The 12882-nt window shown below is 33.6% G+C and overlaps 1 protein-coding gene across 1 annotated transcript; it reads left to right on the forward strand.

The window, feature by feature from the left end:
• Positions 1-10727: 10727 nt before the first annotated feature.
• LOC137821501 (transcription factor TCP15) lies at positions 10728-12677 on the forward strand. The gene has a single exon (XM_068626120.2). It carries the CDS (start codon positions 11182-11184, stop codon positions 12337-12339), a length of 1158 nt encoding a protein of 385 aa, XP_068482221.1. The 5' UTR covers positions 10728-11181; the 3' UTR covers positions 12340-12677.
• Positions 12678-12882: the final 205 nt, after the last annotated feature.

Below are 12882 nucleotides of genomic sequence, written 5' to 3' on the forward strand. Positions count from 1 at the left end.
CTTGCTCCTTGTAAGCCTTTGAGGTAAGCTAGTGTCTCCTTGAGCTTCTTCAACTTCGGCCTCTACCTCCTCTTGTCCTTGATCTTCGGCCTCTATTCCTTCTTGATCTTGATCTCCATCACTCTTGGCTAATCGAATATCTTTAATTAGCAAGGAGTGAATGCGATCCAAAAGAATACTCAGTTAGTTAGGAGTGACAATGTGTAAAGAATGCTCAGGTTAACCAGGAGTGACTTGAGAAAAGAATACTCAAGGTTAGTCAAGAGTGACTTGAGCAAGGAATACTCAGTTAAGTCAGAAGTGACTTGTGTAAAGAATACTTAAGAGGTTAGCCAAGAATGACTACAAACCTAAACAATACTCAATATGTATTTTGTAGCATTGGTATACTTAGTTGAACTAGTTTGATAAATAACTAGATGTAGTTTATTGCGATTGATGGACCAATATAAATTCTTGTACATATATTATCTCTTCTTTATCTCTTTTTATATTTCCTGTCACTACCATCTAACTTGTTTTCTATAATCTAGATGAGATAAGCGTAAAATAAACCTTTTAATATATCAATGTGATCATATATGTTATAAGTCTTCTTAGAGGAAATTTTTTTAAGCTTTATCAGACGAAACATTTTGAAATATATGTGTAGATGGTTTCTTCTTAAGCCTTCCTTTTGTAGCATATCTCCTTAGGTGAAATATGAACTAGATATTGTAGGTCAAAAGAAATCATAGCTAAATGTGTTTGATATAATATAATAGATGAAAGAGTTGTTGATCTAATTGTGTTACTAACAAATCATCCATTTAAGTATCATAAATTAATTGACGTTTGTGAAAAGTTTTTAAATTTATTTAAATCAAAATTCAACCTTCCCTTATTGTGATTTTTATGTAATTAAGTGTTTACATGATCATCATATCATAAAGTCTATGTACTAGGAAGTGTTTACGTGTCTCAGAGAATACAAGGTTCAAGATTTCTCTCCTAGTCCAAATCATCGGGTAAGCTTTCTAGAAAGAGATTGCCTCTTTTTAAAGAATAAAATGCTTAAACATTCTTTCCAAGTTAGTTGGACAAACACTCACAATGTTCTGCATGAAGCTCTTTTAGGCTTACAAAATCTAGACAAAATTTTGACACGGTGTAACCTCTCTTATTTAGTCTTCTTGATAAGATGCTTTATAAAGTTATTGGAAAAATATAACCACTACATAAGACCATTTCTAGTTGTTGAGTTGCTTCATCTTTCATGCATGCCTTTTATGCATATGACGAGCTTGATGGTGTATGTAGCATTAAATTCACTCCATGTAACTTTAAATGATCTTCATTTTTACGCACAATATTTAATCATTGGCAGTTTTCATATCCCTAGGTAATATAGCTTTTTGCATATATTCATTGTAAAAGTGCATATCATACATTACAAATAACTAAGCCATAGTTGAAATGCTCCTTGTGTTAGGAGGATGGTGAAGAAAACAACTTTAACTTTTTTTCCAAGAGATCATTTGATGTTGACTTGTGTTGGAACTTGAATTGATCTCTTTGGTAAATGAAGGAAATAGACATTTCTTGCATCAAAATAATAAGCGTACAAATGTTTGTATAATACGGGGTTAGCTTAATTTGTACGAGTATCATTTGATCTTCTGCACGTTTTATTAGACATAAAGGAAGACTACATAGTGTTATATTGTTTGTCAAACAAAACATTTGTGTCTTACATGATCTATTGTTGAAATCATTCATTTTACAGATGATGTATGATTATGTTTTGTTGTATTTAAGCGCCTAATCAAAATCACAAGGTGTTGGATTTTTTATAAACATTCTTGTTTTTAGTTTGAAACTAATGTAAACCGAAATGGTTTCTCCATGGAAGCATGATAAATGTCTTAATTAAGTAATATTTCATATAAAAAGATAGAAAATTATGAATTTTAATTGATAAAATAGTTATAATTCAACCCCTATACTAGTACAAAAGTTTAAAACAACGACCCATTATTTAATGCGTTTTTACGGTCAGACGATGTCTTTCAAACGCAGTGGCATTTTTGAAATTAAATTGATTTACGAATGCGGCTATAACAAATAAACTAACAGGCACCTTCTTAAAACCTTTTTCACCTAACTCAGAAGCGCATCACTTATGTTTTCATACTCTCCTTTCTCTCGCGCTTCATTTCTCTTCTATGCTTCCTCCATGAACAGTGCTTCCTCTTTTCTTCTTCACCATTGATTTTTGTATGTTTTTCGTTTCTCTTATGTTTTGTCTTATGTCATTGCTAAGGTCACTATTTCATTGGAAAAGTTTTTGTTTGCTTTGTACTGTGCCTTCCTCGTCGCTGTTGCTGCCTTGCTCTGTCATGTATTTGCGTTTCATTGGGAAATTTTTATTTGTGTTTTCTGAACTTTTATTTGTGTTCTTAGTTATCAAGTCTTCCAATATCAATCCATTATTTGTATTATTTTTTTTATTCAGAACATGTCAGATTCATATTCAAATTGGGATGAAATACTAAGAATGTGAAGAGGTATGATATGGATGCACCAAGAGTTCAAAAGAAATGCTAAAATAATTACCTGTTCTTCGAAAAAGATCAAAGTTGGGAACTTTGATTAGAAACCCAAACAACAGCGAAAAAGTAAAGAAACCCTAAACGTCATTCGTAAATGCGATTATAGTAAATAGCCGCATTTATAAATCAAATTTAGGAATGCAGCTAAATAGACGTCTTCTTATCTCTTCGATTTAAGACTACATGTATATCAAATGCAGCTATATAACTGCCATTTTACATTGAAAATAGTCGTTGTTGTTTTGCCTTTCTGCACTAGTGCTAATTTAGGAATTTGAACCTTTTTTACATATTTTTTTTATTATAAGATGATTTTGAATTATTTATTCTCAAATTTGTGTTAATTTCATGGTTCTAGGGGAAAATGGAGATAAAAGGGTTAAAAGAGAATGAACAAGATGAAAAGATTAAGTTGAAACATTGGAAACTTGCCCAAAACTCGCCCAAGCAAGATCTCCAGAGGAACTCTCTATCCAATGAAGTTTGGTTTTTTCTCGTCAAACTCGCTTAAGCAAGTAATAACTTGCTTATGAGATATTTCACTTAGTCCAAGCCCAATTAGGTTAAATAGAAGGTGTGAGGCATAACCTTAGACATCATTGAGAGAATAGAGAGAGATAGAAAACTTTAGAGGAGGCAGTAGTCAAGGAGAGACATCATGGGTATTCTTTTTTTGCTTTCCAAGCTTGTAATAACCAACATGAGTGGTTAATTCTCACCTTTGAGATTGTGAGTAATCTGTTCAAACTCTTATGTATTGAGGTGATATTTATCTATAATATTCATTTTTTGATTGATGATTGGTATTATCATTTTATTCTCAAAGCTTGAATTATTCATGATTTTGATCCTTAGATTTGAATGGAAAGTACTTTTAAGCATCTTACCTAAATGAAAATGCTTAACATATTTGAATATTAGGAATAGATTTGAAATGTTATTTTATTTATAATATTTTTTCGTAATGATAAGGAGTTTTTCTTAATATACGAGAAATCGATATTTAGGAGACTCTCTTAATACTTTTGTATGAGAGGAATCAATATGAATGATTTTTATATGTGTATCAATATTAATAAAAATTGAATATTATATGCTTTTGAAAAATACAGACAAGTGAGAAGGATGAAACACAATCCCAATTTTCCCACTTGACTGATACAAATATTTTACTTTTCTTTATTTAATTTCTTGCAAATTCACAATACAAACAACATTTCCAACAAACTTTTAACATTTTCTTATATTTAGTGAATATTATACTTTGAGATTTTAGAACTACTCCTTGTGGATTTGATATTCGTCCTTATGGATAAATTATTACTTCTAACTCGGTACATTTGTCATAAAGTAGTCATAAAAGCACATGTTTATTCCATTGATGCTTTAAAAATCATGGAGTTTCTCTTCTTCACATCTCCTTAAGTTGATCAAGATCCTTCCAACCTTTTAAGTTTTACATCAAAGAGGGTGAAGGATGGAAGCTTCATAAGAACACAAAAATAATATGCAAGAAATGTAATGGAATAAGACAATGAAAGATAGTGAATATGAAAAAATTAAATGGAATAAGGATAACATAGGGTGGTGATTACCAAGTGTACAACCTAAAGATGGATGACCAAGACCCTTGAAGGATCTCTTGAAACTCTTCTTGGTGCTCTAAGAAAGCAATAGAAGGAGATGTCAATTAGGAAAATTTAACTAAAGATGAAACACGCTCACAAAAGAAACACAAAAGACTTTTAAAGCTCAAATTGATTTCTATTTCAAAGGTATGATTTTACGTTAAGGGAAGTCTTTCTTATGTAGCCTTTAGGTGCCACACATTGCCACCCTAAAAAAAGAATGCGAAACTTCTCTTAACACATAAGTTCATTTAGAGTTTCATACTCTAACCTAGAATAGTTTATTTTAACATCCAAACATGTTATTCTACCCTATGCCTCTTTTCAATCTTTTTTTTTATGTGGTAAGCTTTCTTATAATATTTTGACATTTTATATTCTTTAATTTATCTTCTTGAATATATTTTCTAATTTTTACTTTATTTTCTGGTTCTCAGAGGAAGAAAAAGATATGGATTTTTCCATGAAGGGAAAGGACGAATAAGAGGATGAAGAACTTTACAAGAAGGTAAATTGTTAAAACATAATGTAAAGATTCCTATATTCAGTCGTATTACATATAATAGGAAAGGAAAGTTGGTCAAATTATATTTTCTTATGAACTTAGTGAGTAAAACATAGTCTTTAAAGTTCAAATACTATGCCTAAATTTGGCAGAACTAAATTACAAATGAGATTTCGAATGACAAATACATGAAAATTGTATGAGATTGAGATTTGTTTAATTTTTTTTACAAATAAAGAATTGGTTCTTCAATTCCAAAGGCTTAATAAGATCATAAGAGCATGAAAGAATACTATAACAAGATGGAAGTTCTCCTCATCAAGTATGAAACTGAAGAAGGTTTAGATTCCACTATGACTAGTTTCATTAATATAGTTAACCAAGACATCTAACACCTAGTGGAACTTCAAAATTATAGAACCTTGGAAGTGTTTTTCCACCAAGCTAATAAGGAGGAAGTTCAACTCAAAAGAAAAAGTTTCTACATGAAATATTCTTCCACCATTCTTTATGAAGAGATAAATAAAAGGGTGAAGTAAAAACTTCCAAGGATCAACGTAAATTTTCTAAACATCTTTAATCATCCTTTTCTCCTATACATATAAAAACATACAACTCATCATCTTCCTTATTAAAAATCCAAATTTCAAGAAAAGAAAAATACCATTATATGTTTTAGATGTTTGGTATTTGAACAAAATGCATCAAATGTTCAAATAAAAGGGTTATGATGTTAAAAAAAAGTGAGAAAGTATGTTCAAAACATTTTTCTTCTTCATCTTCTTCAAGTGAGAGTTCCTTAGGTGCTAAAGTTTGTGAGTTGTCTCTGATTGAAAAGGATTTATTAATGATTAGGCACATGCTTGAGAATATTAATTTTTTTTCAAGAGACCTAAAGAAAAACTATTTTTCGTTCAAGATGCCTAATTATGAATAAAACTTTCACACTCATTATGAATTAGAGAAATCTGCATAAATGGTGGACAAACTTCAACTTATCACCATTCTACAAGTTACAATGATTAAGTGAAAAAGATGAGATATATGTGAATCAACAAGTCCTGGTATATTTTTAATTAGTAGTTTTTGTAATAAATTTTTATCTCTCAAAGAAGTTAATAAAGATCAAATTACATTGAATTTAAAGAGAAAACGGAAAGAAAGAGGTGGAACAAAGAAATACATTCCGTACTTGCATATGGTATTCCAAGTAGCTTATACTTTGACCTTGGAGGATGGTTAATAGTTCCTAATATTTGTTCTTCTTCTTTTAAGATGTGAATTCATAGTAAAATTTTCTTTAAGAGTGAGGGAATGATTTGAATCTAAAGTACACACTAAGAATAATGGAAAGTAAGATGAAAGGAAAGAACAAAAGTTTAGAAGAGTAAAGAGAAATACAAGAGGGAAACATTAAAAGATCTTAAAGAAGAAGCTAAGAAGAAAAATCACTTCTATTTTTAGGAGATTCTAGAATAATCTATAAGGTTCAAGGATGTTTTACAACCCCTAGAAAGTCCAATGTGAACTTTCTTCCGATGTCATTTTCAAACACATGTGATGCTAGTAACTTTCTCTACATGTCATTTTTTTTTATCAATCACTTACCACTAGGCTAAAAGTTATAACTCATAATCAAGGTACAACTCTTTCTACTTAAGAGTGTAGCAACTCAAGTGACACAATTTGATTGTGACTTGACTTATCTGACCTACGCCACTTAACAATTGATGCTACCTACAACAATTTTTTCTGCTGGGAAAAATTAATGCCACCTGCAATCACTTTTAAGTGTATATGAAGGTTTCAAATACATGACATGTTAGCACATGATTATTTAATTAAATTTATGTGATCATAATATTAATATTGATATTAGCTTAGTGTAATCATTAGGCTGGTGTTCACATTGCTTTTGATATTTCTTTGTAACATTGGTCAAACCACATAACCTATAAACAAGGTTCTTCTCTATTGTAAGACACACTTGAATATTGAATGCTATTAGATTTATGAGCATCTTTGAGTGTCTTGAGAGTATGGAACCCTTGTTCATTGGTTCCTATTTTGAATAGCTTCTTCAATTGGTGAATCTCCATTGCACTTATCCTTGGAATTCATTCTAAAGTTAGTATGCTTTTTTCCAATTCTTACCTTAATCCACTTTTTAATTTCACTTGCAACTCATTCTTGTTACATTTAAGCTTCCTTGAACCATCCATGAAGTTTGCCTACTCAAATCCTTTTTGAGTTGATAGATCCTACGACTTCCTTCTAAGGAATAGATCAATTCGCGTAGTCACAATTGTTGTCATCAAGCTACGTAGTGACAAACCCACGCAACCATATGTTGAGCATTGACTTGATATGAAGGAACTCGACTCTTGGGATATAAGGTTTGCAAATTATTTTTCCATTGCGGCATTTTGAACTATCTATTGAAGATGGTTACTGCCCATTCAAGACATGTGTTTGATGAAGCCATTTGTGTAATTTTCATTTGTATTTACTTATGCTTTAAGAATGTCTTAGGTATAGTTTAGAGGTTTTTTAGAGTAGGCTTTTTGCTAGGTTCCTCACCTCTTAACCCCATACCATGTGATAAGAGCAAACACAAGTTTTCTTAAACTGTTTTTCACATGTTTTGCAAAAACACCCTTACTGCATAAAAAATAAATCTGTTCTTTTCTAAATGAATAAATTCTTTTATTAAGCTGATGCTTTGATTAAGTGTTTTTGAAAATCATGGTTTGTGCACCAAGCATTTTAACTAAATTTTCATTCCATCAAAACGACTGTGTTTCCATTGTTAAGAAGTTTCTATTATCGTTTTGAAAATAAATCTATTCATCTGTAAATGAACGGATTCTTTTTATGTCTGGTGCCATGTTTACCATTAAAAGGCTTTTTACGTTTTATCCTTGCACCAGGGTGTTTGACTGAGTCTCCTTCACATAACAGATTCTCTAACTGCTTTTGAAAATAATTCTGTTCATTTTATTTTCAATCTGTTCTTTTTATAACAACTTTAACTGTTTTTTGAAAATCTGTTATAAAATGGTTTTCTATAAAAGGAGAGTTAGTTTCTGCGTTTAATGATTGATCATACATTTGAAAAAAAAAATAAGGATTTTCAGAGGATTAGCATGTGTTCTTGAAAGATTTTCCAAATCACAAAGTGTGCTTGTTCTTGGTTGGCTCTAAGGCTTGGTTAGAGGTGCTGCTACTGTGTGAGCAATCTGTTCTACTGGTCTAAGGCAGATTTCTGCACTCTGTATCAGGTGTATTCGTTTCATATTTCGAATTCTTGTAAAAGTGTGATTGTAAACTCTTCTTGATAGTGTTTCTTGAAAAGTGTGTGCGCTGAAATAGTCTTTTTCAGCAAGTGTGTCAAGGTTCTTGTAGGGTTCAAGAACAGTGGTTGTGTAAGTGTGTTTGGTACGTTTGTTTAGTGGATTTTACCTTGGATTAGGTGAGACTGGATGTAGCTCATTTGAGTGAACCAGTATAATTGTTGTGTGTTCTATTTCTCTTCTTCCCTGCACTCGGTTATTGCTTATCTGTTAATCTGTCAGAAATTGAATTTGTTCAATTAAAAATAAATTTGTTCTTTCTGGGCTTGTTCATACAGTTCTTATTTTCTGGAAAATCAGTTTGGTTCTGTTAAGAAGATATATGACCTATTAAATACAACTGAAACAGTTTGACTGTGATAAGTTACCCAATTGATTGTCAAGCTAGAAATTGAACCTTTATCACTTGCTTAAAAATTGAAAGTCACTGTTTTTGTTTTTCATAATATCCTCTTTAAAAACTGTGTGTGTATAGCTTGCAAATTAATCTGCATAACTTCAAGAATTAATTGGCTGATATAAATGCTTTAACACATAAACAGTGCAAAAATAAATATGTTCATTGTTAAATAAATCAATTTATTTTCTGTGTACTGTGATAAAATCTGAATCTGCGCGAAAGTTTTAAAAGGTCAATTCACCCCCCTCTTGAACTTTGACCCTATTGAACCCAACACTATCTACCAGAAGTTGCTTCACACATTTTGGAATAACAGTATTTTATGAATGAAGTGATAGACATTTGGTCTAAGTTGTTGGGTTGAACCATAACGGTCAACCAAAAGACCATGGTTGAGGTCATCTGTTGTGAATAAGTAGAAAATTACTATATGATGGTTGAGACACCGACTATAGGAAGAAGAACCTTGTGAAGAAGGTTTTGTCTGGTAACAACTTATATAAAAGCCTTGTTAACATTCTTGTCATCTACAAGCTGACCAATGAAGTGAAACTATTGCAACAAATGTGTAACAAGGTTATCTTGCATAATTTTGGCTTGAAGGATGATGTAACAAAGCTTTCCAAGTACATAATTTTTCATGTATCAAGCACCTCCACCAGTAATTGAGAGGCAACACTAGACACAACATCTAGGTGCTCTCGTATAGGAAAAAAAGAATAAGTTAAGGTCGTTAAGCCTTCTATACTCGAAATAATGTGTCTAATGCATTCTCTCAATTCATACTTCAAGTAATCAATTCAAGTAATGATCAAGTAATCAATTCAAATAATGATGAGGATGACAACATGCAACTTTTAGTTTTCAAAAGGCATAGAAAAACTTCAAATAACCAAGTGATCACCACAACAATTGAGGTATTTCTTCCTTAAGGTCAGTTGGATGCACAAATCCACCACCACCTTTGTCATTACAAGTAATTCTTTATATCAAATGAAGATGAAATTCAAATTCTTCTTCAAGAACCCATAAAAAAACTCCATTATTATTCTTTCAACTCTATTTGAATCTTCACACTGAAAATTCTTGATAACATATATAACATATTACTTTATTTTCTTTCTTTATGGTTGGGATACCCATATACCATTTTTTTGCTGATTAAAAATATATGTAGTTTTTATAACTCCTCTTAAACTCTTTGTACAACCCATCTTTTCTCTATCAAACTTTTTTTTTATTTCGTTGTTGTAACTTTTATGATATCCATAATTTATTGTAACATTGGAGAATTGTTTTGATTATTCTCCCATGTTGTTGCTTTTTAGACCCCCTCATAATCATGTGTTCTTACTATCATTTTTCAAAGGTCATCTAGTCATAATAAGTATAAATGTCCTATTAAAAAACTTTAGGACAAATCCTAGACCCATAGCTAGAGTATTTAAATTTTTTTACCTCTATATAATTTCTCTTGAATATTTAAATACTCTATCCGATTCTATACGTTGCTGCTCTTACATTTTGTCCCTATTTTTAAGGAGCTGCTTCTTTCTTGTATTATTTAATGATGTGTCCTATCAACTATATTAACAGGAGCGGATAGATGCTACACATATGTAGCAATACTTGCACTAAGTATGTTGCAGATAATATAAATTAGATGCATCGGTGTTTGAAATCATTAATTTTATAGGTAGGCCTCAAGATTTTTAATCGAGGGTAAAATTGTAAATAAGGCCTAAGAACTACCATATATATCTATTATAATTTATGCAAGAAACTTGATTATGTCCAATCGTGATCAAGAAATTTAACTCCAGAAATCAATATGTATAGAGCTTAGAATGTGATAATAGTGTGTAGATGAATTATTTTTTGTGTTGGAGAGAAGTTGAAAAGGTTAAAAATAGAGAAAAGGAGTTGTTGGAGTAAGATGGTTAGCAGGGTTTAGGTAGGAAAGTAATAGTGAAGTTTGTTTGGTATATAAATGTTGGATTGAGAAATGGGAGAGCCCTTGTTTTAAGGGTGGGGGAAATGGGAAAGGCGAATTGAGGAATCCCAAAGTTCCCCAACAAAGGTGCAGAAGAAAAGGCAAAGGGCAAAGGCAAAACGAAATGATTAGTTGAATGAGAGGGGACCCACCGGATAATCTTTCCTTTCCAGGTCTTTAAATTTTTTGACTTGGGATTGGGACCCACCACGCCCTCCATTGTCTTTATGGATTCAATGATAAAAAAAGAGCACCTCACGTGGACTCTGAACCAAAGAGCCTGTCCAACCACAATCAAAAGGAAAATTATAAACCATTTTTCCACATTTCAAATTCCTTCCCATACGTATTCACAACCCAAACAAAAACATTTTATACGCTTATACAATTCAAAAGCTACACACCACAACAAAGCAATTTTCTTTTCGAGCAAAAATCATGCTTTTTAAAGCTCACCCATATAATTCCCACTCATTATCTTTGTTGCTTAAAGCTCATGCCCTCTCTCTCTCTCTTCCCTTGCTCTAAAAAAGAAAACAAAGAAACCTAGACATACACCCCTCCTCCAAATATAGTCCACTGATGAGAAAGACCCACCGCACAGACATTAAACCATAAACTCACTGATCACACTCTGTTCCATAAAAACAACTACCATACACCACAACACAAAACACAATCAAAAACAACTTTAATCCTTCCCATGCGATCATGGAGGGAGGTGATGATTTCCACCACCACCACCATCACCATCACCACCACCACCAACACCGACAAGACTTCCCATTCCAACTCCTCGAGAAGAAAGAAGACCAAGACCCCTCTTCTTGCTCCACTTCCTCCCCATACCCTTCCCTAGCCATCTCAGCCGAACCCTCCACCTCCAACTCAACCCCATCCAACAACAACACCGCCCTCATCCCCACACAATCTGAGTCCTCCCCCAAAAAGCCACCTCCCAAAAGAACCTCCACCAAAGACCGCCACACCAAAGTCGACGGCCGCGGTCGCCGAATTCGAATGCCTGCTCTCTGCGCTGCCAGAGTCTTCCAGCTCACGCGGGAGCTTGGACACAAGTCTGACGGCGAGACCATAGAGTGGCTCCTCCAGCAGGCGGAGCCATCTGTCATCGCCGCCACCGGCACCGGTACCATCCCCGCTAACTTCACATCCCTTAACATATCTCACCGGAGCTCGGGCTCCTCCATATCCGTCCCCTCCCAGCTGCGATCCAACTACTTCAATTCAAACTTTTCTCTCCAACCCCGGAGAAGCCTGTTCCTTGAAAACACCAATACTTCCACAACACTCCTCAATTTTCAATCCAACAACCCCATCTCCACTTCCATGTTCCAACCCAAGCACGAATTGCGCGATTCATCATCCCTAGACTTGTCCTCGGAGAACAACGAAGAGGGTTTGGGAAGGAAAAGACGACCCTTGGAGCAAGACCTATCCTCAACCATGCAACACCAAGTTGGAAGCTATTTGATGCAATCAAGCAGCTCAGGGACAATTCCGGAGAGCCATGCTCAAATTCCGGCGAATATATGGATGGTGGCGAATTCCAATAGCCAAGGTGTGAGTGGTGAAGCTCCTTTGTGGACATTCCCCGGTGTGAGTAACAGTGCTTTGTATAGAGGAAACATGTCAAGTGGGTTGCATTTCATGAACTTTCCTACCCCTATGGCCCTTTTACCTGGTCAACAATTAGGGTCTTCAGGGATTGGTGGGAACATCAACGAAGGGCATTTGAGCATGCTTTCGGGGCTTAATCCTTACCGGACGGTCATCGGCGTTTCGGAATCTCAGGCGAGTGAGTCACACTCACATCACGGTGGAAGCGAGGATCGGCACGATGATAATTAACACAAGAGGATCAAATCCACCAACGTGTTCTTCGATTTCAACATGTGTACTAGTTTGGTGTTTTAACACAACGTGACGTGAGGTTTGGTTGTTATTGCCCTACGAAATTGAGTTTTGTTTATTTTGAAAGGATAATTATTATCATTATTATTATTTTTTTTCCTATTTCTTTGGTGTGGTTAATATGTTGGAAGAGGTGGATGAATGGATGATGGAAGAGAAGAGGGTTTTTTAGGGTTTGAGAGAGAGAGAGAGAGAGAGAGATGACACTATTGAACAGTTGGATATTATTTGGCTTTATTTCACTACACGATATCTTATCATCATTGTTTGTGCAATTGGCTTTTCTTTTCTTCCTTTTTTTTCCTGAAAGCCTTTTGATTTGTAATTTTATGCTTTTTATTCTTAGAAGAGAAAGAAAACAACTCACTTTTCCATCATAACTTGGTAAGTTTAATTAACTTCCTTCTCAATTAACAACACATTTTGGGGTTTCCGAGCCACTAGTAAAAGGGATGAAACAGTTTACGAAAGTGAAAAAGC

The sequence above is a fragment of the Phaseolus vulgaris genome, chromosome 9, assembly GCF_051622355.1.
Source record: "Phaseolus vulgaris cultivar YP4 chromosome 9, ASM5162235v1, whole genome shotgun sequence".
NCBI lineage: Eukaryota > Viridiplantae > Streptophyta > Magnoliopsida > Fabales > Fabaceae > Phaseolus > Phaseolus vulgaris.

Coding starts and splice junctions, on each gene's coding strand:
- LOC137821501 (XM_068626120.2), top strand. CDS start 11,182: ATGGAGGGAGGTGATGATTTCCACCACCACCACCATCACCATCACCAC.